The following is a 25,645-nucleotide window of genomic DNA, read 5'->3' as shown; positions in this document are numbered from 1 at the left end:
AAAGTAAAAGTACTCAATGCAGAAAAATCCTCACATTTTAGAAACTGGAAACGATCCAAACAGTTGTGTGTTTAATGGTCTATTAATCATTTCAGCTGGACTTGTAGACCTTTACATTGTTGGGTAGTTTAATTTATAATATAAACATATTTTATAAACTGCATGTGTTTTGTGTGCAGTAATCTTAATGTGTAAAGTAACTAGTAACTAAAGTAACTTGTAACTAAAGCTGTAACAGATGAATGTAGTGGAGTAAAAAGTACAATATTTCTCTCTGAAATGTAGTGAAGTAGAAAGTGGTATGAAAAGAAAAGACTCAAGTAAAGTACAGTACCTCAACATTTGTACCTATGTACAGTACTTGAGTTACTGTAATTACTTACATTGCACTACTGGTAATTCTGATAATTGATTATTCATTTATGTAATTTTTTATGAGTTTTTTTTCTCCTATCCAGGAATGTATGTGTGGAAGAGACAGACCTTCCTCTGCAGCGCTGTGGAGACTGCAGAGGGGCCACCAAATTATTGTTAATATTTTGAAAGTCTTTTCAAAAATTAAAATGTCTTAACATGAATCCAACATATTATTAGCAAATATAAATCAACACAACTCAACACAATGATGATAGGCTGGCCTATAGGTAAGGTAGTCACTGAGGTAGCCATCCACAGATACAGGTAATCCTAAGGATTCACTGCGCCACATGTATGTTTGACATTAAAACATGATTTATAAAGGATTTGATTTATAAAGGATTTTAGGCTGACCTACACGTTGTTGTAAGCCCACTTTAATATGCAACTTAATTATATACAATAAATGTAGTAGGGGGTCCGTGCTCCGTCTCTTTCTCAGTTAAGGGGTCCTTGGCTTAAAAAAACGTTGAAGATCCCTGATCTAGTGGATGGTATTATTATAATGATGAAAACCTGAAACATCTTCAGACTGCAATATCAATGTTATTCAAATATTCAAATTCAAAAACGATGCAACACTAATGTTTATTTTTCTTCGTTTTTTTTTACTGAAAACGCTGAGCCAGTAGCCAGCTTCAGAGTACTGAGAAATAGAGCAAAATACACCTGGGCATTTCAACAAATAAAACTGACAGGTAGGAGATGAGTCATGGCAGATTTATACACACTCTGAGGCAGGGCATTGTGGGAAAAATGAGGCTCAAACTCCCAGCACAGTAACGCCAAATTCAGAAAATTGTGCAAGTAAACTCCACATTAGTTAAGTCTTTTATTTGCTAAATTTTCTTCTTTTTAAATAATATATATATATATATATATATATATATATATATATATATATATTTGTATTTTTATTTATTTATATTTATGTATATTTGTATATTTGTATTTTTGTATATATTTGTTTTTTCCTTAGACAACCCATCAGCATAAGTGAATGAATCATAAATAAATCAGAATACAATGATTTCTATCATCTTAACAATCAAAAGAAGTGACATTGTTCCCTTTCTGCATTCTTTTGACATCAATTCAAATGAGCTATGTGGAATAAAACAGTATTTAAATCAGCTTTTTGTTTTGTAAATTGCATTTCTGAAGATATTTTACCTTTGGTGTATTTTTCCCTTGTCTTGTTAAAACGTGTCCAAATGTAAACAGCAACTATGGTAAAATCGCACCACTGACTGTGCGCCGCTTGTGACTTTTCCTGTGAATGCCGCCGCCACAGACACCAAGTTCATAATACTTATACTCATTATAATGCAAATGCAAGGGCTTTCATCAGTGAGCCATACGTTGAGTCACCATTGTGTATCCTCACTTGGCGATAGATAGTGACTTTAAAGACATTTATTCAAATGAAAATCTTCCAGATAGTACTTAAAGTTGAGAAGTTGTAAACGTTTTATCAAATCCATCCCCGTAGAAGACGCACTTTATTAGCACTGCTGTAATTTTGATTTACAGGGAGAAAAAAAAAGATCATAGGGCCTCCAACATGGCGGCCTGTCTCTCTTAAACCCCTCGACTGCCTGAATGCTAGGTGATGGGCCTCTGCTGCCCTGCCTCTGTGTGTATATCTCCCCTGAGGGTAACTTTTAATCCAAAAAACCCTCTTTTTGACAGAATAGAAGGAAAAACAAGGAAACGGCAGCAAACAACAGTTGTACAAATTGACCAGTGCATTGTGTTTTAAAAGTCCAGTTCAGTAACTTCAGGAAATTTGCAAATCAAGTTCATAATTCTCCCTTTTGTTTCAAACCGACAGGTCTGCAGGTGAGAACATCTCTGCAGTCCCTCTGAAGACGAGGCTGAGTCCTCTGCACCTGAACGTCTCATTGACAGTTTTCCCGCCATCCGGCTGCAAACACTCGTCCCTCTTTTTGTTAGTCCAAGTCAAGAGAGAGGCAGGTCCATCCTAGTCCAGCTGGAGAGATTTCCAGAGGACTCTGATTGGCTGATGCTGGAAGACTAGCAGTCCAGTAGCCTACAGATCAGTCCTCCATGCAGAAACCTGGCCAGAGATAACAGGTGCATTCACATGTGATCAGATATATTAGAAAAACTCAATGTAATGTTAATGAATCGTTATATTTACATAATTAACAGACATTTTTATTTTCACCTCAACATACGTAAAACAACATCCGTTTTTTAGCTTTCTGCCTACTGCAGTTTTAAGTACAGTATATATATTTTACTTAAAGTGCTCATATTATGCTCATTTTCAGGTTCATAATTGTATTTGGAGGTTATATCAGAATAGGTTTACATGGTTTAATTTTCAAAAAACACCATATTTTTGTTGTACTGCACACTCTGTAGCTGTCTGTTTTAGCTACAGAGTGAGACATCTCACTTCTGTTCCATCTTTGTTGGGAGTCGCACATGCTCAGTAGCTAGGTAAGAACTACTGGCCAGTCAGAAGCAGAGTATGAGGGCGTGCCCTGACAGTACCTAGGTAAGGACTACTGGCCATTCAGAAGCAGAGTATGAGGGCGTGTCCTGACAGTACCTAGGTAAGGACTACTGGCCAGTCAGAAGCAGAGTATGAGGGCGTGCCCTGACAGTACCTAGGTAAGGACTACTAGCCAGTCAGAAGCAGAGTATGAGGGCGTGCCCTGACAGTAGCTAGGTAAGGACTACTAGCCAGTCAGAAGCAGAGTATGAGGGGGTGCCCTGACAGTACCTAGGTAAGGACTACTAGCCAGTCAGAAGCAGAGTATGAGGGCGTGCCATGCTAGCAGCTAGGCGAGCATTATAACGTGTGTTCCAAAGTGACCACGTTTGTCTCTAAGTAAAGGCTGGACTACAATAGAGCTGTTTGGAGCAGTTGGTGAACAGTGTTTTCTGTTGGAGATGGTAAGTCCCTTTGGGGGGGACTTTGGACTTTTTCACTTTGTAAACCTATAACGTGCACAAAAAAGATATATAACACAATAAAGGAAAGGGAAAAAGCCCAAAAGCATAATATGAGCACTGGAGTTTGTACGAACTAGTCTCAAACTCACTTGAGCTGAGAAGATCTCTGCTGCTACGTCTGCGACTCGGCCTCTTGCTCGGCTCCCACAGCTCTCCGGATGCTCTTGATTGACAGGTACGTCTCCTCCTCGGGGTCGTAGTAATAAAACTTACTCAGGTAGGATATTAGCGGTCTGGAGAGAGGTGAATATAAACATGGGGGGGGGGGAATCAGCCAAGTGTCTCTGTGTTGTATAAGTAGTTTACTTGTACTGTGAAATGAGGGTTGAATGTTGCGTTAGTATGAGACTAATTTTCTAAATCTCATCAAAACATAACACTATAAAAACATAAACCTGCATACTTTCTGTCTAAGCCCGAGTCCGGACCATGGCAGCAGTTTTGGGCCAAAGCCCGATTAAAAACCAGAATTTCCACTGCAAAAAAATATTAAAATTAAAATATTTATTATAAGCAAAAGTAAACGTTTCAGTGCGGTAACAGACATTTGTGACACGAGCTTTCGACATGCGCCTAGTCGAATGTTCAGCACAGACCAAAACTGTCTAAATGGAATAGGCCTAGAGATTGTATGACATTTCTCCTAAATTAATGAGAGGCAGGAGTCAAAATTTATACAAACCCGACCCAAAATCGGTTCCGGACCGAGAATCAAAGCTCTAAAAGCAACAAGCCCACTGTGTCGCCATCCTTCTGTGACACAGTAAAACTCAATAAAAAGTCAAAAATCAACTTCAATCAACTTAATATGGTTAATTGTGAGCAAAGAGCCTCATGTTTAATCTCACAAAGTCGTGCTAATATCAAAAAGGTTAGGACAAACCAAACCTTGGATGACACCTTGGAAATCCTGAGACAAATTGTCCGTGAATTATTATTGTGTAGCCTATATATTTCATAGCCTGACCCCGCCCTCCTACGTACTTTTCCTTCAGTACGGCGTCTGGGTTTGCAGTATATCCTTGGGTTTTCTCCGGCCAATCTTTACCGGTCCAATCAGGGAGTGGCTGAGAACGATGACGACGATGACGACGATGACGACGTTGAGGTCCTGCGCTAGTTTGAGTTGTAGGCGGAGAAAGATGCGAGCGAAGCCATTCGGTCCGTTGTGGCAGCAAATATCCAGAAGTTAAAGGAGTTGTGTTGGTGGCCGTAATGTTGTGGCCCTCCTCCCCACGGGGTTCGGGAAAAGTTAGATTTCCCATCTCACTCCGTTAGTGGTGAAGGAGTTGGCTAAGGCGAACGCTAGCGATGCTAATGCTAAATATAAGCCGATAGTTGTCGTCGGTCTCCCCTCTTGTTGCACATGCGCATGACATACGTCACGTTAGCGATTGGTTATGGCAGACCCAGAGTGGCTCTGGGCAGATCCAATAGTTTTAAACTTCAACAGAGTACCCGCCTTCAAGGAAGTTAACACTTGTCAATGGAGAGTGGCCAGACTCTCTGGACAAATGAAATGGACCAGAGTCTGGTAGGACCAGGCTAGTGTACCAGAGTCTGGTAGGACCAGGCTAATGGACCAGAGTCTGGTAGGACCAGGCTAGGTACCAGAGTCTGGTAGGACCAGGCTAATGGACCAGAGTCTGGTAGGACCAGGCTAGGTATTTCATCAGGTGGATATTTAAATGAGTTCATGTTGAGTACCTGGGCAGTGGAAGCTCCTGGATGTGGTCGATGCGGACCATTTGTCGGATGCAGAAGCGACAGAGATGTTGCAGTGACTTCACGTTGCTGAAGCGGGATACAGGATACAGCAGCTGAACCGGGGTGGGAGGAAGCCCTGCGAGACAGACACACGCACGCACGCACGCACACGCACGCACGCACGCACGCACGCACGCACGCACACACACACACACACACACACACACACACACACACACCATTTGTGTTATTATACTACAATGTGTTAATGTGTTACTAATTCTTTATTAACAGCCTACAACAATTTTTTTTTTTTTTCTAAAACAGAAGGAAATAGAGCATTTGTTTGGGACTATTTTCAGTGGCGGATTAATCCACATTTGGTGCTCTGGTGAGTATTTGTGGCAGCAGGACGTTATGTGTAAAAATGAAGTACAGTGTGTGTGTTCACGGTGATGAAGGAACATGTTAACGAGTGCAACAGTGTTGCACACTGATGAGGTTTTATTTATTTTTGTGTTTTGGTCTTTTCATGGGATTTGTTGATGAAAAATATAGAATATCATCAGACTTATTTTTTTAGCACTAAATGAACCTCTCGAGATTCTCTCGAAAAAGAGATACCATGATCTCAAGAGATTATCCTGGTAAGATTCAATCAAATTAAAAAGAAGATACACTTCCTGATGTTGGTATAATGAGCATCAACAGCTCCAAATCCTCCCAAAATCCTCCCAGCTCAGCTCTGACGTTTAAAAAACTAAACTGAAATGCTCAAATGCTGAGTGGGAGGAAAAATTGGGATTTGGTGGTCAATATAACACCTCCAAACATTAATCTCAGCTCACTCATTGATTTTTTTTTGCAGCACTTAATATTAGGTATTAGAACAAAATCAGGGAGCTTATCTTTTATGCAATATGGATTAAGAATAAAAGTATTACACTATTTGTCTTACATTTTAGTAATACCACAGTGTAAAAAAAAAACCTCTGTTACAAGTCAAAGTCCTGTATTCAAAATGTTACTTATGTAAAAGTACAAAAGTATAAGCACCAAAAGTAAAAGTATTCATTATGCAGAATGGCCCATTTCAGAATCCTATATTGAGGCAGTGATGGAGTACTTGAGTCTCGGACTCAGACTCGTGTCGCCATTCTCTGGACTCGTGACTCAATTTGGACTCACGCACTGATGACTTAAACTTAGACTCGAGGATTTATGAAATCGGAAGTAAGCATTCATGAAATAGGACTCTGAAGTTGGACGAAGTTTTTGACTACTTTTATGTGTAACAGGCAGTGATGGAGCACCCGAGTCCTGGACTCAGTCTCAGAGTCGAGTCGCTATTCTCTGGACTCAAGACTCGACTTTTCTTTGGTGACTCAGACTTGGACTCGGACTCAAACACTGGGGACTCGACTACAACCCTGTATTGAGGCATTAATATGTTCATCAATCACTGAATCTGCAACGTAACTACAGCTGTCAGACAAATGTAGTGGAGTAAAAAGTGCAGTATTTCCCTCTGAGATGTAGTGGAGTGGAAATACTCAAGTAAAGTACAACTACCTTATTAAGTAAATGCCCTTTGTTACTTTCCGCCACTGATGTTGAACACAAACACATGCAGGATTAGCTTCAGTCATATAGACGCATTCTCACAATCATGAATGATGCACATCAGGCTTAAAACCAGACATACAGACAGTCAGAGATACATTCCCCTCTCTCCTCCGTCTCGCAGGCACTTCCCACTAAGTGGCTTCTCGCATCCATTTTTGATCGGCTCGGGGCTGCGTGCAGATATATGACCTAAATTTTACCTGGGACTCTGGAGCGGAGGAAGTAGAGGAATTTGCCGTTCTTGGAGTGCATGATGGCCCGCTCGATGAACTCCACCACCGAGTGGCACCGGTCCTCAAACTTCGGGTGGCACCACAAGCTGAACGTCCCTGGAGGTTTGAAAGACATGTTTTTTTTCTTTATGTGTCACATTTAATCATCTATGAATCATAACCACATTCATTATGTAACATTTGTATAATTACAGTAAACACTTAAGACCATCCTGCTCAAGTTAGCTGCCTCTATCAGGCTCTACGTTTCAATTGTGGCCCTCTTTTTTGTAGCGAAATGTTCTTTTTATTCCACAGCAAATGTTTCAAAGTGAAATCCTCACGCTGCATACGTGATCAACAGAAAGGCAAAATTCTGATTGGCTGAGCAGTAAAATCATATCTACCTGGACAGTGCTAAAAGGCTGGTGTTCAACGATTAAACTGACCAGCTTTGCAACAGCAGCACTGCACAAAAAGGGACTTTATCTGCTAATCATAAACACGTCTTGTGCAGCTTTAAGTTGGAACATCAAATCCTGACTTTAAAGGTGCAGTAGGTAAGACTTATAAAACTAACTTTCTGTCATATCTGCTGAAACTGACCCTATGTTCCAGTAGAACTACATGAAGCAGACATAAACAATCCGGCTCCTCTCGCACCACCTACAACCTGTAGTGCGATTTGCATCTGTTCAGATGCACCAATCAGGGCCAGGGGGGGTGTCTAACTGCGTGTCAATCACTGCTCATGCACACGCATTCATTCTCCCTTGTGGGGGGAGGGGCTTAGGAGACCGTTTTGGGCTTTAGCGTAAAGGGGGGAGGGACTGAGAAGTTGTCGATGTTCACATTTTTTGGCTAAGTCCTGGATCTTCACAATCCTACCTACGGCACCTTTAACTTTACTATAAATAGTGCGAACTTTAATGGTGACCTCATGCTGCACATGTTGGCATAAATAGTAACTTCAACCAATAAATCCTCAGATTACCATTTTTCCTTCCCATACCAGAGTGAAACTCTGTGGAACAAATGAAACTATGGGCACGTTCAGTAGCAACCTCGTTTATTTCAACTAAAACGGGGTGCGTTGAACACCCTGCTATGTGCGCAAGGCGCGCACTGCCTTTTTATTAACACAAGTTTACATACAAGTCGCTGCTGATTGGGTATCATCTCTGACACACCCACCAAAACGAGATAAGACATACCTCAAAGCCTGTTGCACACCATTTCACAAGGAACCGTGTCGTTCAACACAGAAACCGTAGCAAACAGTGCACACCGTTTTGAGATTGAACGTGCCCGCATCACGCGCGTAATCGGAAGTTAAGTAACGTAACAGATGATTTTAAACACAATCTTTTTCTAAATGTAACTTAGCTAAGTGCCTAAACGTAACCAAATTGCGACCATTTTACAAAATTAACAACCTGTTCTCTGATTTAGATACGAGGACAGAAAACGTCCTTAACCTTTCAGAATAAAAGCCCCTAATTTGGATAGAAAGCCAGCTATCCACTGCACAGCCAGCCCATCTGTGGTTGCTGAGTGATGAAACACTTCAGAATAAGTTGGCGTATGTTTGTTGACTTCCTGTTGACCGCTCAGTGGTTGTTTATCTGCCCTCGATTCACATCAGGCCACGATGCAGTCATGCAAACACAATCGTGTTGATGTGAATGTGTTGTGTCAGTCGGGACTGCCCGTCTGAATAATGAATGTGTTTCCAGGCATGACTCTAGAGCCTCACAATGGTGACCCGTTTATAAAGCATGTGTGTCAATGTGTGTGTCGTGTGTGTGTCTGCCCGGTTACACACGTATCTTTCATGAGTCACCTCGTTAGTTTGTCACACATGTGGCGTGTGTACAAATATACATGTGTTGTGTGAGTTATTCATGCTTCGGTGTTGTAATGTGACCTTATTGGATCTCTGTAACATCATGTTTGAGTTTATTCCTAATTTATTTGTTGCTCTGTTGTTTCTTTATGTGCTCTTTTGTTGTCTTGTTTTGGTGTTCTTGTTATTGTCAGTGTGTGAAAAGCTACAATGATGTGCTTTAGTTATCATCAAACAAAAGATAAATGTAACAGTATTTGATTATTACCTAGGTTAGGTTTATTTTGCATTGTTTTCTCTGCTGTATATCATCATTATATTTAGCCAGACAATGTAAATGTAAATGTGATTTTCAACCTTTCTTTCAGTAGGACTCCCTTTTGTAATGTTTACATACTGCAAACTCCATTCACAGAGGAAGTCTGTGACAAGCGGGTGAAAGCTCTGGGAGACGATAGTAAATGAGCCTTGAGTCTTTTTGTCAGACTACTACTGTCCCAGCTCGAGACTGAACTTTAAAACTAACCGTTATTCACGTGTTTTGTTGTTTAATTAATGATGAGTTGTTGTCAGGGTGGTGTGCCGTCATATATGTGGTTTCTGTCCATATTACCCCTGAAGTGTTGAATGACCAGCATATGGATGCACATGTTTCTGTAGGCATCGCGTGTGTGTGCGCTCGCGCGCGTGTGTGTGTGTGTGTGTGTGTGTGTGTGTGTGTGTGCGTGCGCGCGTGCGCGCGTGCGTGTAAGTTGCCTTGAGCATGCATTATGCTTGCTATCTGCACACATATGTGAGCATAATGCAAGATATGCATTATGCTGGGAAACGTGTGTGTGTGTGTGTGTGTGTGTGTGTGTGTGTGTTTGTGTTTGTGTGTGTGTGTGTGTGTGTGTGTGTGTGTGTGTGTGTGTGTTCTTGTTCTTCTATCCTATCCTTGTGTCCAACTGTGAATTTTAGACAGCGTGAGGACATTTAGGAAAATGAGGACATTTCATCTGGTCCTTGGTTTTAGGTTTAAGGTTATATATTTATATGTATATATTTTTGTATGTATGTATGTATGTATGATTATGTCCTTGGTTTAACATAATCATTTTAGTGACTTGCATGCCCTTGTTTCTATCTCAGTCATCGTATTGTACACTTATTGCACTGTTGGTGTACTGTGTTCTAAATTGTATTGTGTATTTATTTTGTGTAATCTCAGCTATATTGACAATTGTACCTCCGAGAACTAAATAAACATTGATGATGATGTGTACATATGGTATAGTACTTTATACTCTGTGTGTACTGAGAGTTTATGTGAACAAACAAGAGAGGCCTCAACAAACAAGAGTGTCTTTTAAGTTTGAATGTGAAACTTGTAAACGGGTGAGACTGTGTCTTATTGTTTATTAATCAGACAACCAGCAGCTACAATGTTTGCTATTATACATGGAGACACACAAGCTCCATCCTTGGAGTTAATGGTCTATGCTTGCAAACCACAACTCACAAACAATCCGTTCATAAAAGGGTAGTTATGTATACCCATGGATATAAAACAATATTGGAATACACTTAGATATGTTTATATATATATATATATATATATAAACATATCTAAGTGTATTCCAATATTGTTTTATATATATATATATATGTGTGTGTATTTCAATATTGTTTTACAGTTACAGACAGTAAACATTGTATTTCTCCACTACATCATCTTCTGCAAAGGTCTGCAGAGTAAATTGTATGACTGTGCACACTCTATGCACACGTGTGAACACATTCATCTGTGCAGATATCTGCTGTCAAGTGTGTGTGGTTAGAGTAAGGGTACAAACGTGTGTGTGTGTGTGTGTGTGTGTGTGTGTGTGTGTGTGTATGTATGTGTGTGCATGTATGTGTGTGCATGTGTGTCTCTCACCTCGGTAGTGCTCCATGCGTGTGTGGTGTGTGACTCCCTGCGACCTGAAGCTGAGGCTCAGGATGTACCGGGGGTCTGAACTGTCTCGGACCAGGAAGGATCCGTCCGGTTTCCCCTTCAGCTTCATCTCTGCGTCCTCCCAGTTCATCGGACCCCAGTACCAGCCACACTGAGGACAAACCAACAAAACCTTTGATAACCTTGCGAGAAACCAGGCCTCGCTGCTGCTCTCCGATTTCTTTCAATCAGCAAATTTGTTTTCCCTAGGTCAAATGTTCAATGTGTGTTTTCCCTGGCCTACTGAAACTCCTTGAAACCTACGCCCACAAGCCAAATGGCTAGTGAACGTTCAAAATTTACCAGCCACTCAATACTCATTACTTTTTTGGCTGATGAGTGAATCTAATCTCCATTTGCATATTTTACCAGCATTTGGCTAGTGGCCGGTGCTAATTTTGAGCCCTGCCTCCGCCCCTCAAATTTGCAGGAAAGACCTTTTTCTTGACTTTAGACGTTGATACATTCACAGTGACTGAACTGATTTTTACCATTTAAACTGTATCTGAAACGGCCATCTCTTCGTTCTTTTGCAATTTGAACTGCGAAGATAACCTTTACCAATCTCTGACAATGTTAGTTAACATCAAGAGACACACACGCTCAAAACTTAACACAAAGCTAGACTAAGCAATCGGTCTTAATCAATGATCATAGAAACATTTGTGCAAGTATGTGGAATCAGAGAATTTGACATTTAACAAATGACTCAAACCGATTAATTGATTATCAAAATATTTGGCGATTCATTTAATAGTTGGCAGCTAATCTATTAATCTTTGCAGTTCTAGTTTAAGGAAATGGAGTTTTGAAAATGGATTTTTCTTGGGGAGCCTGGATAGCTCACCTGGTAGAGCGGGTGCCCCGTGTACAAAGGCTGAGTCCTTGTCGCAGTGGCCACAGGGCTCGATGGTGTTTTTTGCCTCCAACGGCGCCTTCCAGGCAGCTAACCTAAACCTTAACCCTAAACATAACCATTCCCGCGCTGCCTGGGAGGAGACGTTGGGGGCAAAAAACACCAAAGACCGGCCGCAGGTTCGACTCCGACCTGCGGCCCTTTGCTGCATGTCATTCCCCCTCTCTCTCTCCCCTTTCATAACTTCAGCTGTCCTATATAATAAAGGCCTAAAATGCCCAAAAATAATCTTAAAAAAAAAAAAGATTTTTCAGATGTTTTATGTAAAATATTAATCGATTAATTGAGAAAATAATCAGCAGATTCATCGAGAATAAAAATAATCATTAGTTCAGCAGATGCATCACGCAACATGCTCTAGACCTGAACAAAAGACAGGCCTACATGATGAGGAAAAATGTCGGACATCAAATCATCAAGAAAAGAATGACTTTCTTGAATTTTTTTTGATTATCTTTTCTCTTTTTCAATGTGAGTTTTACCTTCTCCAGCTCTCTCAGACTGGCGGTGAAGTTGCTGGCTTCAGACCGCCGCAGGGCGCACAACATGGGGGGCGGGACCTGTCTGGAAGGGGGTGCAGCGTCTGCCGGCGATGGGGTCGAATGAGGGAGGGCCCGGAGGAAGGATTCTGAATCAGGGAAAGAATGTCACAGAAATTAAAGGTGCTGCGTGAAGCATTTTTAAACTTGAAGTGAAATTTTAGGAAAAATACTGATGTTTTTCTTCAAAAAAGGATACAAATATTTTTGGACATATTTGTGGTAGTGTCTAATGCTGCGTTCCAGACACAATTTTTAGCCCATAAGTTACGACTTCAAGTCATGACTCACGACTTGGTAGCGTTCCAGGCAAAGTCACCACAAACCATAGACAGTATATAAACTGGACCAACAGATCCCGTGTCTCTGGACGGAGACTAGTGAAGGATATTAAAAGCACTTTTCCGGTGATGGCTGAGCGTTACTGCGCAGCCTCCAACTGAAAGAGACGACGTAAATGTGACGTGAGCAACCTGTCTGAAAGTTGGAAGTCTTCTGGTAGCTGTGCCAAGAGAAATCTCAATCATTCCCAATCTAGCAGAGACGGAGAGCGTAGGTATATGTAAGGAGATAACATAGACACAGGCTAATTATTGATCACTAAAATGATAGTTAACATTAGTAATTAAACTTAAACAGCTAATGTAAGTCCAAACTGCCTGAGAGCTTCTCCTGTACTATACGGTAACTCCTCTACTATGAGACAGGAAGTCTCGTGGTTATGACACAATCGTTAGCCTATTTTTACAAAAACGTCTGCTACGGAGCCATAACGTGAGATACAAGGTAATGGAGCCTTTTATACATTGTCGTGTTTCTTTAGAAATAAACAATGGCCATAAAGTCTTTAAACGCTTCAGATGTAAACGTCAAAATGAATGGCAGTCAATGGCGGGTGAGTGTTTGGTAGCATCAAAATGGCGCCATAGGAGGTTTGAGTTCTGAAGAGAGGCTTACCCCCTTGCCACAAACCCTTCTAGCTAGCGTTAGCTAGCGGCTACCTAACGTTGACGTTAGCTAGCGCTAGCTGATACTAGCGATTTCTAGTCTGCGACATATTTTGGGCTTCATTTAATAAATATAACCTGTAGTAGTACACAATCATATGTGTATTGTTTTGATTACAATGTGTGGAATTACTTTACATTGCCTATTTATGTCTATTTATTTCTATTTCTCACCGTTAATCACCGGTGTCTGTACAGCATCAACAGGGGTCGCCATTGTTGTTAATGTGTGTGTGACGTCAAAAACTGTAACTGGGAGTACAACGATCTGGTATGAGTTCACGAGTAGTAAGTTACGGGTTTGACTGCCGTTCCAGGGCACTTGCACGGGTAGAAGGTTGTGAAAACACGGGTTACAGGTTGCCTGGAACGCAGCATAAGCCCTGAGCGTCTCAGTAAGCACAACTAATGCTAAAAGACACGCTGTCAATTTCTGTGATGTGCTACTGAAGAAGAACAAACTGTAGAACAACAACTGTTGATACAAGAAGTTTTTTATCAAGTCCACACAGTGTTAGCTATCTGCTATTTAATACAGTATTTATGCTGTCTGTATTGTGTTAAATATGTGTTCTACTCAGAAAGTGGAAGCTAGTTATCCTACATGTGGCTTGCTCGCTTGCTTTAACATTAGCAACCCGAGCTGGTTAACTTTCTTGAAGTGATATAAGGAGCTTTTTTGAGTGCTCACCATGGGGGAATGTAAGGTAAGTACATTTACTCAAGTGATGTTTTTTACATACACTACTTTTCTGCTCCTTTATACTTCTACTCTTAGAAGGCAAATATTGTACTTTTTTACTGCACTACATTGGTTTTAAAGCTTTAGAGATTCAGATTATTTATACAAAACATAATCATCTAATAACTTATGATATTATAGGTTAAACCAGTTGGTCCCAAACTTTTTCATGTCAAGGACCCCTAAACTGACAGAAATTAGACCACAGAACCCCATTTGAAAAGATATCGTCCCGGGGTGCCCCATCTGATTTTCATTTAGATGTTTAATGATAGATAGTGCATGAAACCCATGTCCAAAATAGTCATACATCTGTCAGTGTGTTTTGTCATTGTCGGGAGGGATGTTGGGGACACCTGGAACCCCCTCAAGTGCTCTTGGGGGTCCCTGCAACCCACTTTGAGGACCACTCGGTTAAACTACCCAGCAGTATATAAAGTAGTTAAAATGAGCTCCACCTTTACCAGCTTCAATATTAAAGTGATGAACACATTAATGCATCAATAATTATGATCCAATAATATAATATACATTATTCTGAAATGATATATTCTGAGAGATCAGAGAAGCTCAGATCACAACAGACACAAAGGGAGTGTGACTCTCTGCTCAGGACGCCATTACTCCACTATCTGTCTTTATATAGCAAATAGTTGTTTACTATAATGTTCTGAATGTCGAGTACAGCCTCTGGAAGTACAAATTTGAATGCAGGACTTGCAACAAAGTATTTCTACACTGGTATAACTAATATTACTTTGGTTAAATATCTCAGTACTCTGTTTGCTTCATAGCAGCACTCACTTCCTGTTTAGTTCCAGGAAGCGATGGAGTAGATTCAGCGACTCGTCTTATTTTTATAGACTATGGTCTTACCATTGAGGCTGAGACTGTGCTGGATGGTGGCGTGGGAGGGAGGAGGAGGAGGAGGGAGAGGCAGGGGGAGGGACTGCAGGGAGGCGCCCATAACACTCACTAGGAAAGGCCCAGGCTGAGGCCCGGCAAAGTCATCTGGAGGAAAGACAGGAAGGAGAGGAGAGAGGAAGGAGGGAAGGAAACAAGGACAGGACAGGAGAGGAGAGGGAGGGAAGCAAGGAAGGAAGGAAGGAAGGAAGGAAGGAAGGAACGAACGAACAAACGAACAAACAAACAAACAAACAAACAAACGAAGACGAGAGGAACGAAGGACATGAAGGAAAGAAAAGGAGAGAGCGAGGAAGTAAGCAAGGAAGGAGGTAGAACAGAAAGGAAAGGAGAGAGTAGACATTGAGGGAGGAAAAAAAAGGAGGAAAGAAAGGAAGGAAGCAAGGGTAGGAGGAAGGAAGAAGGTAGGACATGAGGGAAAGGTGATAGAAATGATGGTAAAAAGGAAGGAAGGAAACAAGGGCAGGAAAGGAGAGGGATGGAAGGAAGGAAGGAAGGAAGGAAGGAAGGAAGGAAGGAAGGAAGGAAGGAAGGAAGGAAGGAAGGAAGGAAGGAAGGACGAGAAGAATAGGGGAGAGCAAAGAGGGAGGAACGAAGGAAAGGAAACAAGGGCAGGGGAGGATCGGGATGGAAGGAAGGAGGTGGGACAAAGAAAATGTCAAGAGGGAAAGAAAGAAGATGAGAGAGGGTGAGGGAAAAGCAAAAAAAGATAAATAAAGAAAGGAAAGATAGAGTTTTTCAACACCATCAGACAGGACGCCTCAGTCCACCAAATTAAAAGACGTCACCTCTTTCTGAATATTAACCAATAAGATTCCTCTGTTTTGTGGGTTTACTCAGTATCACGGGATTTGACCGTAGACAGAAAGAAAAATACAGAATATTGCCGAACTTATCTTTTAAAGAAAAAAACAGCAGGATGCTTAAGTCTGCTGCATATGTGGGTCAGAAAATAACATCAAGCTCGGAGCAGAAATGTGCATTTGAAAGGTCAGAGAATGGCGGAGAAAGGACACAAACATAATTATTCAGGAACATACTTTTTACATTTCACATCCTTTACATTTGATTTCTTCTCCCATATTCACGCAACGTGTTGTTACAGTCTCATCATTTTGTGGGAGTGGAATCGCTACTAAATTTGGGCATTTGTTGACCACAAAAGAATAAAATACAAATACAAATCTCTGCCTCACCAAAGAAACAAAACCCAACAAAACAAAATAATGGACAAGCATTAACCTAAAAAACAACAACTAAGAGAATAAAAGTTATTGTTTATACTGTGAAGAGAGGAAAACTGTTTTCCTCATCGATTCAGTCATTGCTCTCAGATTTCAAATTAAATCTGTAGTTTGCACCCGACCTTTCAAAACCTAATCTAATCAGATTACAGCAGATTACAAAAACTCGTCTGTGTCTGTTTCCGGAAACGGGAGCGTGTCTATGTTCCCACAGCCCTATGTTCCCACATTTCTAAGATTTTTTTTTTTTCCAAAATTAGACCCTATGTTCCCATATTTCCTTTTTCATAAATTTGTATCAGATTTTATCCCCCTTTCTCCCAATTTGGTAGCCTAATTTTAAGAAAAATCTTAGAAATGTGGGAACATAGGGCTGTGGGAACATAGGGCTGACCCCCCGGAAATGTACGACAGAAAACACATATGACTAAGAGAGAGAAACTGCCAGAGCTTCCTTTTCTTCGAAACGTAGAGAGGCTAAAGTACTCTTTGAAGCTTAGAAAGAACAGTGTGGTCTGTCGTTTTGTGTGTCTGTAGAAGGAACAAGATGTGGAGAGAAACAGAAAAGAGGAAGAGAAACAGGAAGGAGAGAAAAGTACCTAACAAACTGAGACTTCGGCGTGGAGGAGGGGGAGGCGTGGGAGGGTGTGGCGTGTTTGCCCCCCGCCGCGAAATATCCACATCCACCAGGGAGACTGTCTCACCTGAAGCAAAGAGAAGTAGCAGAGGAGAAAAGAAAGGAAAGGGAAAGTGAGATAGAGTAAGAGAAAGTACAACAGGCCCTGGTTTGTGTTTCTGTGATTGCACGTTTTGTCAGTGCTGCAGAGTGCCATTAAAGCTGCACCAGGCAGGATGTTTATGGGAAATTACACCCAGCTAATCAGCCATAATCACTCCAATAAAGAAACAACATCCCATCCCGGCTAATTGAGATGCTGCAGATTCAATGTTTACCAAAGTGAAATTCTGTTTTACTGGCAGGGAAAGAAATGAATTCAAGCGTTCGAGCCAAATCCCTGCCGTCTCCTGAACAGCAGGGAAAGCTGGACTCACCCACTTTAGATCTCTTCCTCTATCATCTCTTTAGCTTCTTATTTTTGTCCGGTTGTGAGACATTACAGACCGGTTGGTAAACACAAGCACGCTTCTGCGCAGGACTTCTGGGTTTTGAAGTCCCCAAGATGTAAAACAACTCATCCTACCTGCTCCTTTGGGGCCACCAATGTGATATGTTGCCTGCATGGTTCATCTTTTTTATGTTTCTGACTAATTGCTGGCTAGCTCTGTGCAGAGCGTGTGCTCATTAAACTACAAGAAATCATCATATTTAAGAAGTGGATTTTTGAAAAGGCTTTCGACCGCCTAGAGTACTTGTGGCAAGTAATGGAGAGGCTTAGCTTGGGGGCCAAATTCATTGACATGGTGCATACTTTGTATGTGAATCCCACGGCCATAGTCTCAACCAATGGCTTGCATTCTCAGCCATTTCCCATCGAGCAGGGCTCGCAACAGGGATGCCCGCTTTTCCCCATGTTGTTTGCAATCTCTCTTGAACCGTTAGCCCAAGCCATAAAGCAGAATAAAATCTGTAATGTCCATATTAAATCCAATAGCAGCTTAATATCATTATTTGCTAAGATCTTCAACGAATTTGGCTCAATTTTCGGCTATAAAATTAACTGGAATAAATCTAATCTTCTTTTATTGAACAACAGGCATGTGACATCAGCCATTAGTGGTACAATACCAACCCAAAGCAAAATTACATATTTGGGCATCACCATACACGCATCCCTACAGCGAGTTGTCCAGGACAACTATGAAACTATATTAAGTAGGCCCTCCCCTACTTTAAAATATATTACAGAGCCTTTCAGCTACGGGCCCTCAGAGTGTGGATAGACCCCTCATCTACAGTTCCATGGAGAGAAATAGAACAAAACCTCACTGGAAGTGAAAGACTGCAAGACCTCGCCTTTGCAGGTGTGTGTCCAAAAAAGTGTATGCTAGCCAATGACCCTATTATCACCAACACATTGACTAACTTTAAACAGGTGGAGGAGCAACTATGCTACGCCAATAAGTGGCATTTGAATACCCCAATATGGCACAATGCACAATTAATGTCTGGTAACAAACCCTTTGCTTGTAACCAGTGGAGTGACATATGTATTTATATTTTAGACATACATACCTTTCAATGAGAAAGGTATGTTGAGTTTTGAAGACCTGAGAGCTAGTTTTGAGGTCCCCAGGACATCCTTCTTCTTTTATCTTCGCTTAAGATCAGCCCTAAAATGTTATGGAGTACCATGGGGAACTTCTTGCGGCGCACCCAGTCATTAAATGGTTTGTTGATTTTCCTGTGAGAGGATTAGTGTCGAACATTTATGCTAAACTGATGCAAGTATCCATAGAAGAGCTTCCAATAGTAAAGAAATGGGAGCGAGAGCTGAGCCCTGATGGGAACACAATTAATTGGGAGACAGTTTTGGACAACATTTTCCACTGTTCCAAGAACCCAAATCACCAGCAGATCCACGTCAACATATGTCATAGGACATATTGGACTCCTCAGAAGAGATACGTCTCTAAAGTCATTCCTACTCCCTATTATACATTCTGTCAACCTGAACAAACTGGAACTTTCCTGCACATGGTCTGAGAGTGTGAACAGGTGCATGAGTTCTGGAATAAAACAACATCAATAATATCTGATGTGATAGGATATTTAATTCCTACTGACCCAATTGTTTTGTTACTTAATGACTCTAAATTACACCTGCTTGGGAGACAGAGGAAAGTTTGGCTAGCCAGCTCAACTGCAACCAAGAAAATGATAGCTCATCGCTGCCCCCACACACACACACACACTTTGTATAAAACAGTGGTTGGCGTATTTTCTTGACATAGTTATGCTTGAGCTCTCTACAGCAAGGATTAACAAAGCCAAATCATCAACTATAGACCTATGGAAAAGCACAGCAGCACAAATATCAGACCTAATGACCTCAGCGCCACAAGAAATAGAGGAGAGTGACTAGACAAGGTGTGATTTCTGTTTATTTGTTCTGTTTTCCTCGAGACTGCAGAGGGTGGGGGGTGGGATAGGGTTTTTGTTCTTGTTCAATTTGTGTTTCTCTGTTCTGTATGGCTCATGATAAAAACAAAAAACAATTAAAAATTGATCTTAAAAAAAAAAAAAAAAGTGGATTTTTGCAAAACTCTGAAATCTACGAGCAATGTGGGACACCAGAGTGTATTTCTGAGCCCCGAGGACGTTATGTGGGACGATTTTCATAAAGTCAGCAAAATAATTTTTGCCAGCTGAGCTACAGACCTCCTCACCCTTCTTACCCAAAGGCATTTTGTGTCTCATCTTATCTGGTGCACCAGTTACAGTGTCAGACACAGCTGCAGAAATGTGCAGCTCTAAAAATGAGCAGCATTTTATATATATATATAAAATGCTGCTTTTTTTTAAAATATCTTTTATATCTTTAAAATATCTATATTTTTATCATATATATATATATATATATATATATACACACTGTATGTAGAACTTCTGCCTGTTTTTGAATGCATTTTCTTACTTTTTATTATTAGAACTTTGTCAACATTTTGGGAAGTACCCTTATTCAACACATTCTCACTCCCATCGCGTAAAATACACTCGGTCAGGTGCCTTTGGTGTTGTTATTGACACTAAAAGTCTCCTTTAGCGTCATATCTAAACACGCTTTATCTAAACGCGCTTGGTCGGGACTACTGACATCATTTTTGACGCAGTTATGTTAAGGAAAAGGTCGTGGGTGGGCTTACGTTTCCCTGACATGCGGGACAAGAACGGGACAGTTGGGTTTAGTAAAAGAAGAAAGTGACGGTTGGGTTTAGGAAACGTGACATGCGGGACATGATCCCCGGTCTCCTGGGTGAAAGTCCTGTGTTGTTTGACCCATCCACCCCCCCCAACCAACCTACCTATGCAGATTTTATGCAGATAACACTGCACTGTATCCGTGTCGCATTCTCATTAGGGACTGAGCCCCCCTAAAGGTCTGATCCTAGAATCGCCCCTGAACCACGTCAACATTAATGTAGGAACATAAACATGATCAAAATGTTATTTCAAAAGTCGATCAATCAACTATTTGAATGAATGATGAATCATTTAAGGAATTATTCAAGCAAAAGTGCAAAATGGCTAATTACAGCTGCACATTTGTGATGATTTGCTGCTTTTTCTCTTTCTCATGTGGTAGTAAACAGAATATTTTATTTGAGTGTTGATTGTGGGGGGGGGGAAGCTATTTGAGGACATCACCTTGAGCTTTAGGGGATAAGGATGAATCAATAATGAAAATAATCTTTAGTTGCAGAGAGTTTGGAGCGGGAGTCAGGGGGACTTTTTACCCAGAAAAGAAAGCATTTCTGAGGGAACCAGAGTTACAGGTAACTAACGTCTATTCATGACGTGTTATTTTCTAGTCCTTCATACAATAAATACAAAGCGCATAGGCTATAGACACCTTTGACAAAGCTAAGCTAGTAATGTTTTGCTATGCTACGTTAAGCATATCTGAACGCAGAGAATTAAACGGACTCAAAGTAATGTCTGTGTGTGTCCTTAACATTTTGTGTGACCTTATTTTGTGAACTTCAAAACACAATCATTTGGGATTTTTTGAAAAGTATTTGAGGACATCACCTTGAGCTTTAGGAATGATGATGGGTATTTTTCTCCCTTTTATGACATTTTATAGATGAAACTATTAGAGGTTCTGTAGGTAGGATTGTGAAGATCCAGGACTTAGCAGTCCCAGCAGTCCTCCAACTTCTCAGTCCCTCCCCCCTTTCCGCTAAAGGCCAAAACGGTCTCCTAAGCCCCTCCCCCCACAAGGGAGAATGAATGCGTGTCAGAACATAGGGTCAGTTTCAGCAAATATGACAGAAAGATAGTTTTATAAGTCGTACCTCCTGCATCTTTAACAGATGAATCAATAATGAAAATAAGCTTTAGTTGCAGAGAGTTTGGAGTTGGAGTCACGTGGTTTTTTACCAAGAAAAGAAAGCATTTCTGAAGGGATCCTGAGTTACAACCAAAGCATCCCTTACCAGTGAAAGCAGAGAGGGAGGCAGAGAGGGAGGCGGGGGAGAAGGCACTGTGGGCCCTGGTCAGTCTGGGCTGGCTGTGGCTGCAGGACAGACATCAAGACAGGCACAAGAAGAAGAAAAAGAAGTACATGAGAAGAGAGTTAGAGTGCAGAGAAGAAGTGTTAAAAGCTGCAGAGGTTCAGAAAATTAGTTTTTTTGGGGGTCCCGCAGCTTTTTAACAGTTTCTGTTTGATGCTCTCAGCTCCGGCAGTCAAGACTTCTGAAGCTATGTTTATTTAATCATAGCCTTCCTTCAGTGTGCTGCTGTGAATAATGACTAAGCACAGACGGATAGAAGGTGACAAGCCACAAAGGTTTAAAAAAAGAAAGAAATCTCTGCATTTTTAACATTCAGCACTGAAAACGTTTGGGGATGTCTGACAGAATGCCGATAAGCTAAGGAGTTAATTTAAGCTATTAAAAAACAATGACTGTTCCAAAAAAAAAAAAATGGGTCCACAGCAGAATAGATACAACACTTGGTCTGGACTCATGAGTCCTAAAAAAAACAAGTGACTGGATTCAAAATGTGTTTCTCCTTTCGAAAATGTGTAACACTTTTACTGCCCATCAGATCTGTTTGAGGTTTTTTTCTGCTTATATCTTCCTGACCCAAACTCCACTTCATGGACTCCAATTTTGGGGAGTTCTAATTACAAACCTAAACAGAACAGAGGAAACTTATGATGGGACACTTAAAAGCAGAAATATTGCACATATTTCTGGACTGCAGCGCTGCTGATTTTGCAGTGATACACAGGTTCAGAGCTTGGCCTTGAGATGCTCCCCTGGAATGATTTTCAATGTGTCATCCATGCATGTTTGGTTTGATCTTCCTCTCTGTTTGTGCATGTAAAATGCTTAGATATGTAGACAAATTCACTTTTTTATAGGCCTATACAAACTTATATCTAGGAGTTAAATGTCCTTGTTTTGTAGCCATATTTGAGAGCAACAAAAAGCCAAAGTCAGATTCCTTTTACTGTATGTGTTCACACTTGGCCATTAAAACTGCGATTCTCTCTCGCTGACAGTGGGAAATAAGAATATTAAATATTAAACTGTCTAATCTTAGACTGTTAAGGACCATGTAAAGCTGCTGACCTGTATGCAATCAGTCTGGTTTTTTTTTTTTTTTTTCATGATTTCCCCATGCTTTTTTCACTTTGTGAACTTCTATTTTAGGGTGTTCTAATTACAAATCTTAACACAACGTATGAAAAGACACCTTTTCAAATTGCTCCCATGAAATGTTTTTTTTTTTAATGTGTCATTCATGCAGGCTTTGTCAGTGATCTTCCTCTCACTGACAGGGAAATAAAGATATTACATTGTGAGACTTATCTTGGACTGTTAATGTCCATGTGGAGCTGCTCACCTGTCTGCGTCTTGCTCAGCTCCCGCGTGGCTCGCCATGTCCACCAGACTCCCGGCAGAAGACACGGAGTAGGTCACCGAGGGCCTCTTGTCCAGCAGGTGATTGGAGCCGCTGCAGCTTTTAGTCCGGAACAGTTTACTCAGGCGGATCTTTAACGAGCCCTTTTTGGACTTCCCTGGAACTTTGAGCGTCTTTTCTCCACCCCCGGCCCAGCTGCCTGTGGGAGTCCGCGGCGCGCTGGCGCACCGCTCCGGCCGCTTCCTGGGTGTCGACGCCTGGCTCAGGTTTGGGCTTGTGGTCCACGGTGAGCTCTGGACCGGTGTAGGTGACGTGGCTGAAACCTGGGCGACAATCTCTGAATCGCCAGAGTTTACCTGCTGCGAGAGCCGGCTGGTTATGTTCCCGTGGAGGCTGCACACCTGCGCGCCAAGGTGCGCTGCCGCTGGCGCCGATTCGGTCGCCGCGTGGGCCATCCCCTCCACCTGCCTCCTCAGCTCCACTTGGAAGCTGCTGATGGAGAAAGCCCCGGACATTTTCTGAACTATTTCCCTTTTCCTGGTGAGTAAAAACTCACGGCGTCCGTTCTCATCATCCGGCTCACCCTCCGGACACTCGTCCATGGCCAGGCCTGCAACATCCCCGCTTCCAAGCCCCTCCAGCACCAACAAAGCATCGCTGGTCTCTGTCGGGTCATCCCCGGGCTCCACTCCCCCTCCTGCCGGCCTGTGTGCACCCTGACACGAACACTGCGGGAGCTCCCCTGCTTTGAACAGCATCTTGGGTACCGCGCCGACCCCCAGCTCACCGAACCGTCGGGCCAGCTCAAACACGGCTCCCTCTCTGTCCCTGGAGGCGCATCCCCATTTAGAGTCAATCACGGTGAGAGGGCTGGATGTCTCCGACAACAAGGGCCACTCGGGCGGGGTAGTGATGAGTCGGTGCTGGCGGCATAGCTCCGCAGCTCCCTGCATCTCCGCGGTTACAGAAACCGGCGGATGCGCTCCCCATGTCCGGTCCAGCAGGCTCTGCTGCTGCTGCTGCTGCTGCTGCTGCTGCTGCTGAACGTCTCCGGGACTCAGAGTGTTGTTATTGACAGCCGGGTCAGAGCAGCCTGCAGACCCCGGGCTCTGGTCCAAACCCAGAGCATCCCTCGGCTGATTCCGACGGTCTAATTCTAAAATCCCTTCTCCGTTCCGCATTATATTGGAGAAGACGAGCAGCTGAGGCCGTAGGCCGGGGCTGGGAGCGAAGTCAAATCCCTGGGCCTCCATGGGGCTCTGCGGCGGAGGAGGCGCGGACAGCGGGGCTCGGCTCTCCGTTACCCCGGAGTCAGGTGCAGCCGTGCCCTCGCCGCTCGGCTGGGCTTTGTTCAGGCGGCTGCTAGGATGCTCGAGGCCCGCAGTCGGATCTCGGCTGATATCCAAACCCGCTTTGACGCCGCTGTGAGCCAGGACCTCCTTCCCCAGCCCTGCCACCACTCCTCCCGGCGGCAGATTCCCGTTTTCCGCGTCCAAGCGGTCATCCTCGGCCGCGGAAACCAGGCGCATCAACACAAAATCGGGCGACATATCTTGCGTGTTGTTCATAATTATTCCTCAGGATCGCGAAACGAGAATTATTGGGCGATCTGCTCTTCACATAGCTAACCGCGGAGATCTGTTTCCTATAATAAAGAACGGGCCAAGCCGCCGCTGCCTCCCATAAATAGGCGATGAGCGAAATTGCCAAACAATGTATCACGCGTTTTGTTCATCCTCCTCTTCTACGACAGCACAGCATCCATCCGTCAAATTTTGGCGAAATGGGTGCCGTTTGCTCCCGGCAGCAGGCGGACCCCTGGGTCAGACATGCGGTCGGATTTGAGTCGAATTAAAGCCAGTAGAGTCTCCGGTCAGTGACCACAGTCTGCCTCTGTGTTCCCAGCCAGGCCCCACCCGCTCCTCCTCCGCTCAGCCCATAATACCACTTTATGAGCACCGATGATGGGAACTATAAATTAGTCCGTGGCATTTTAATATCACAGAGCTTTACCTGATTCAGCCCCACATCTGAACAGCTGATTTCTGTTCTCATTCTTTAAAACGGGACAAGGATAAAAAGCAGTAACAAAAAAAATACTGTTTTCATCTTTCAGTATTTCTCTAATATTCATTCAGGAATCAACATCGACAACTGTGGTGTTTTTGCAGTGCTCAGCTGCAGGTTTGCATTTTACTCGAAGATAAACTGCATTCTGATACTATAAAATACTTAGGGAGACACACAGGGAGTTTGGTTTCTCTTTTATTTATTTTGTGCAAACAAACATCAGCGGAAAGTTAATTTTTTGTTGTTCTAAACTGCAACAACATCCATTATAAGCGATTGAAAGATGCACCACAGAATATTTGGTGAAATCAATGTTTTCGTTGAAATTGTGCTGTGTTACACTTGTCAGAAACACTGAATGCATATATTAAAGAGGCACTCCCCAGATGATGTCATAGTGATGTCATCAGGGTTGTTTTTGGATTGGGCTTGAGACATTAGGCATATTGTTAGGGACATTATGATACATACTTTCCCTCTTGTTATTTGGTAAGCTGTTTGCATAGAATAATATTATATTTTTCTGTCTGTTAAATTAAACTATTTGGATATTGTTAAGAAACCAAAACACTGCTCAAACTCACAAGATAACATGGGAGCCACTGTCTTGTCCCTGTCTAAGCACGGCGTGTTCCTGAGGGCACACATGCCCTCCCAGACCAGATAGGGGAGACGTCATCGACTCTGACAAGATAACAATTGACAAAATCTACTCTGTATCATGATTTATTACATTTATTATAAAAAGCAGCTGTAGAGAGCTTTTGGTGAGGTCATTGTCTGTACTATTCTGTAGTGCGGAGACTGCCTCCTTGTTGGGTTCTCAAGTAAAATGAACTTTGATATATCTTCAGTAGCCCTGTCTATCATTTGATAATG

General features: G+C 42.2%; 1 protein-coding gene across 1 annotated transcript; it reads right to left on the bottom strand.

Annotated features, from left to right (window-relative positions):
- Positions 1–1,363: 1,363 nt before the first annotated feature.
- Positions 1,364–24,612, bottom strand: socs7 (suppressor of cytokine signaling 7). Its single transcript, XM_078273615.1, has 8 exons — positions 22,679–24,612; positions 21,262–21,341; positions 12,170–12,315; positions 10,715–10,883; positions 6,939–7,067; positions 5,113–5,248; positions 3,495–3,638; positions 1,364–2,497 (listed from the first exon to the last, which is right to left on the bottom strand). The coding sequence occupies exons 1-7, from the start codon at positions 24,262–24,264 to the stop codon at positions 3,518–3,520; spliced, it is 2,367 nt and encodes a 788-aa protein (XP_078129741.1). The 5' UTR covers positions 24,265–24,612; the 3' UTR covers positions 1,364–2,497; positions 3,495–3,517.
- Between the last annotated feature and the right edge of the window lie 1,033 nt (positions 24,613–25,645).

The sequence above is a fragment of the Sander vitreus genome, chromosome 2 (genome assembly GCF_031162955.1).
Source record: "Sander vitreus isolate 19-12246 chromosome 2, sanVit1, whole genome shotgun sequence".
Classification (NCBI taxonomy): Eukaryota; Metazoa; Chordata; class Actinopteri; order Perciformes; family Percidae; genus Sander; species Sander vitreus.
This window is presented reverse-complemented; position numbering and strand designations above follow the sequence as displayed.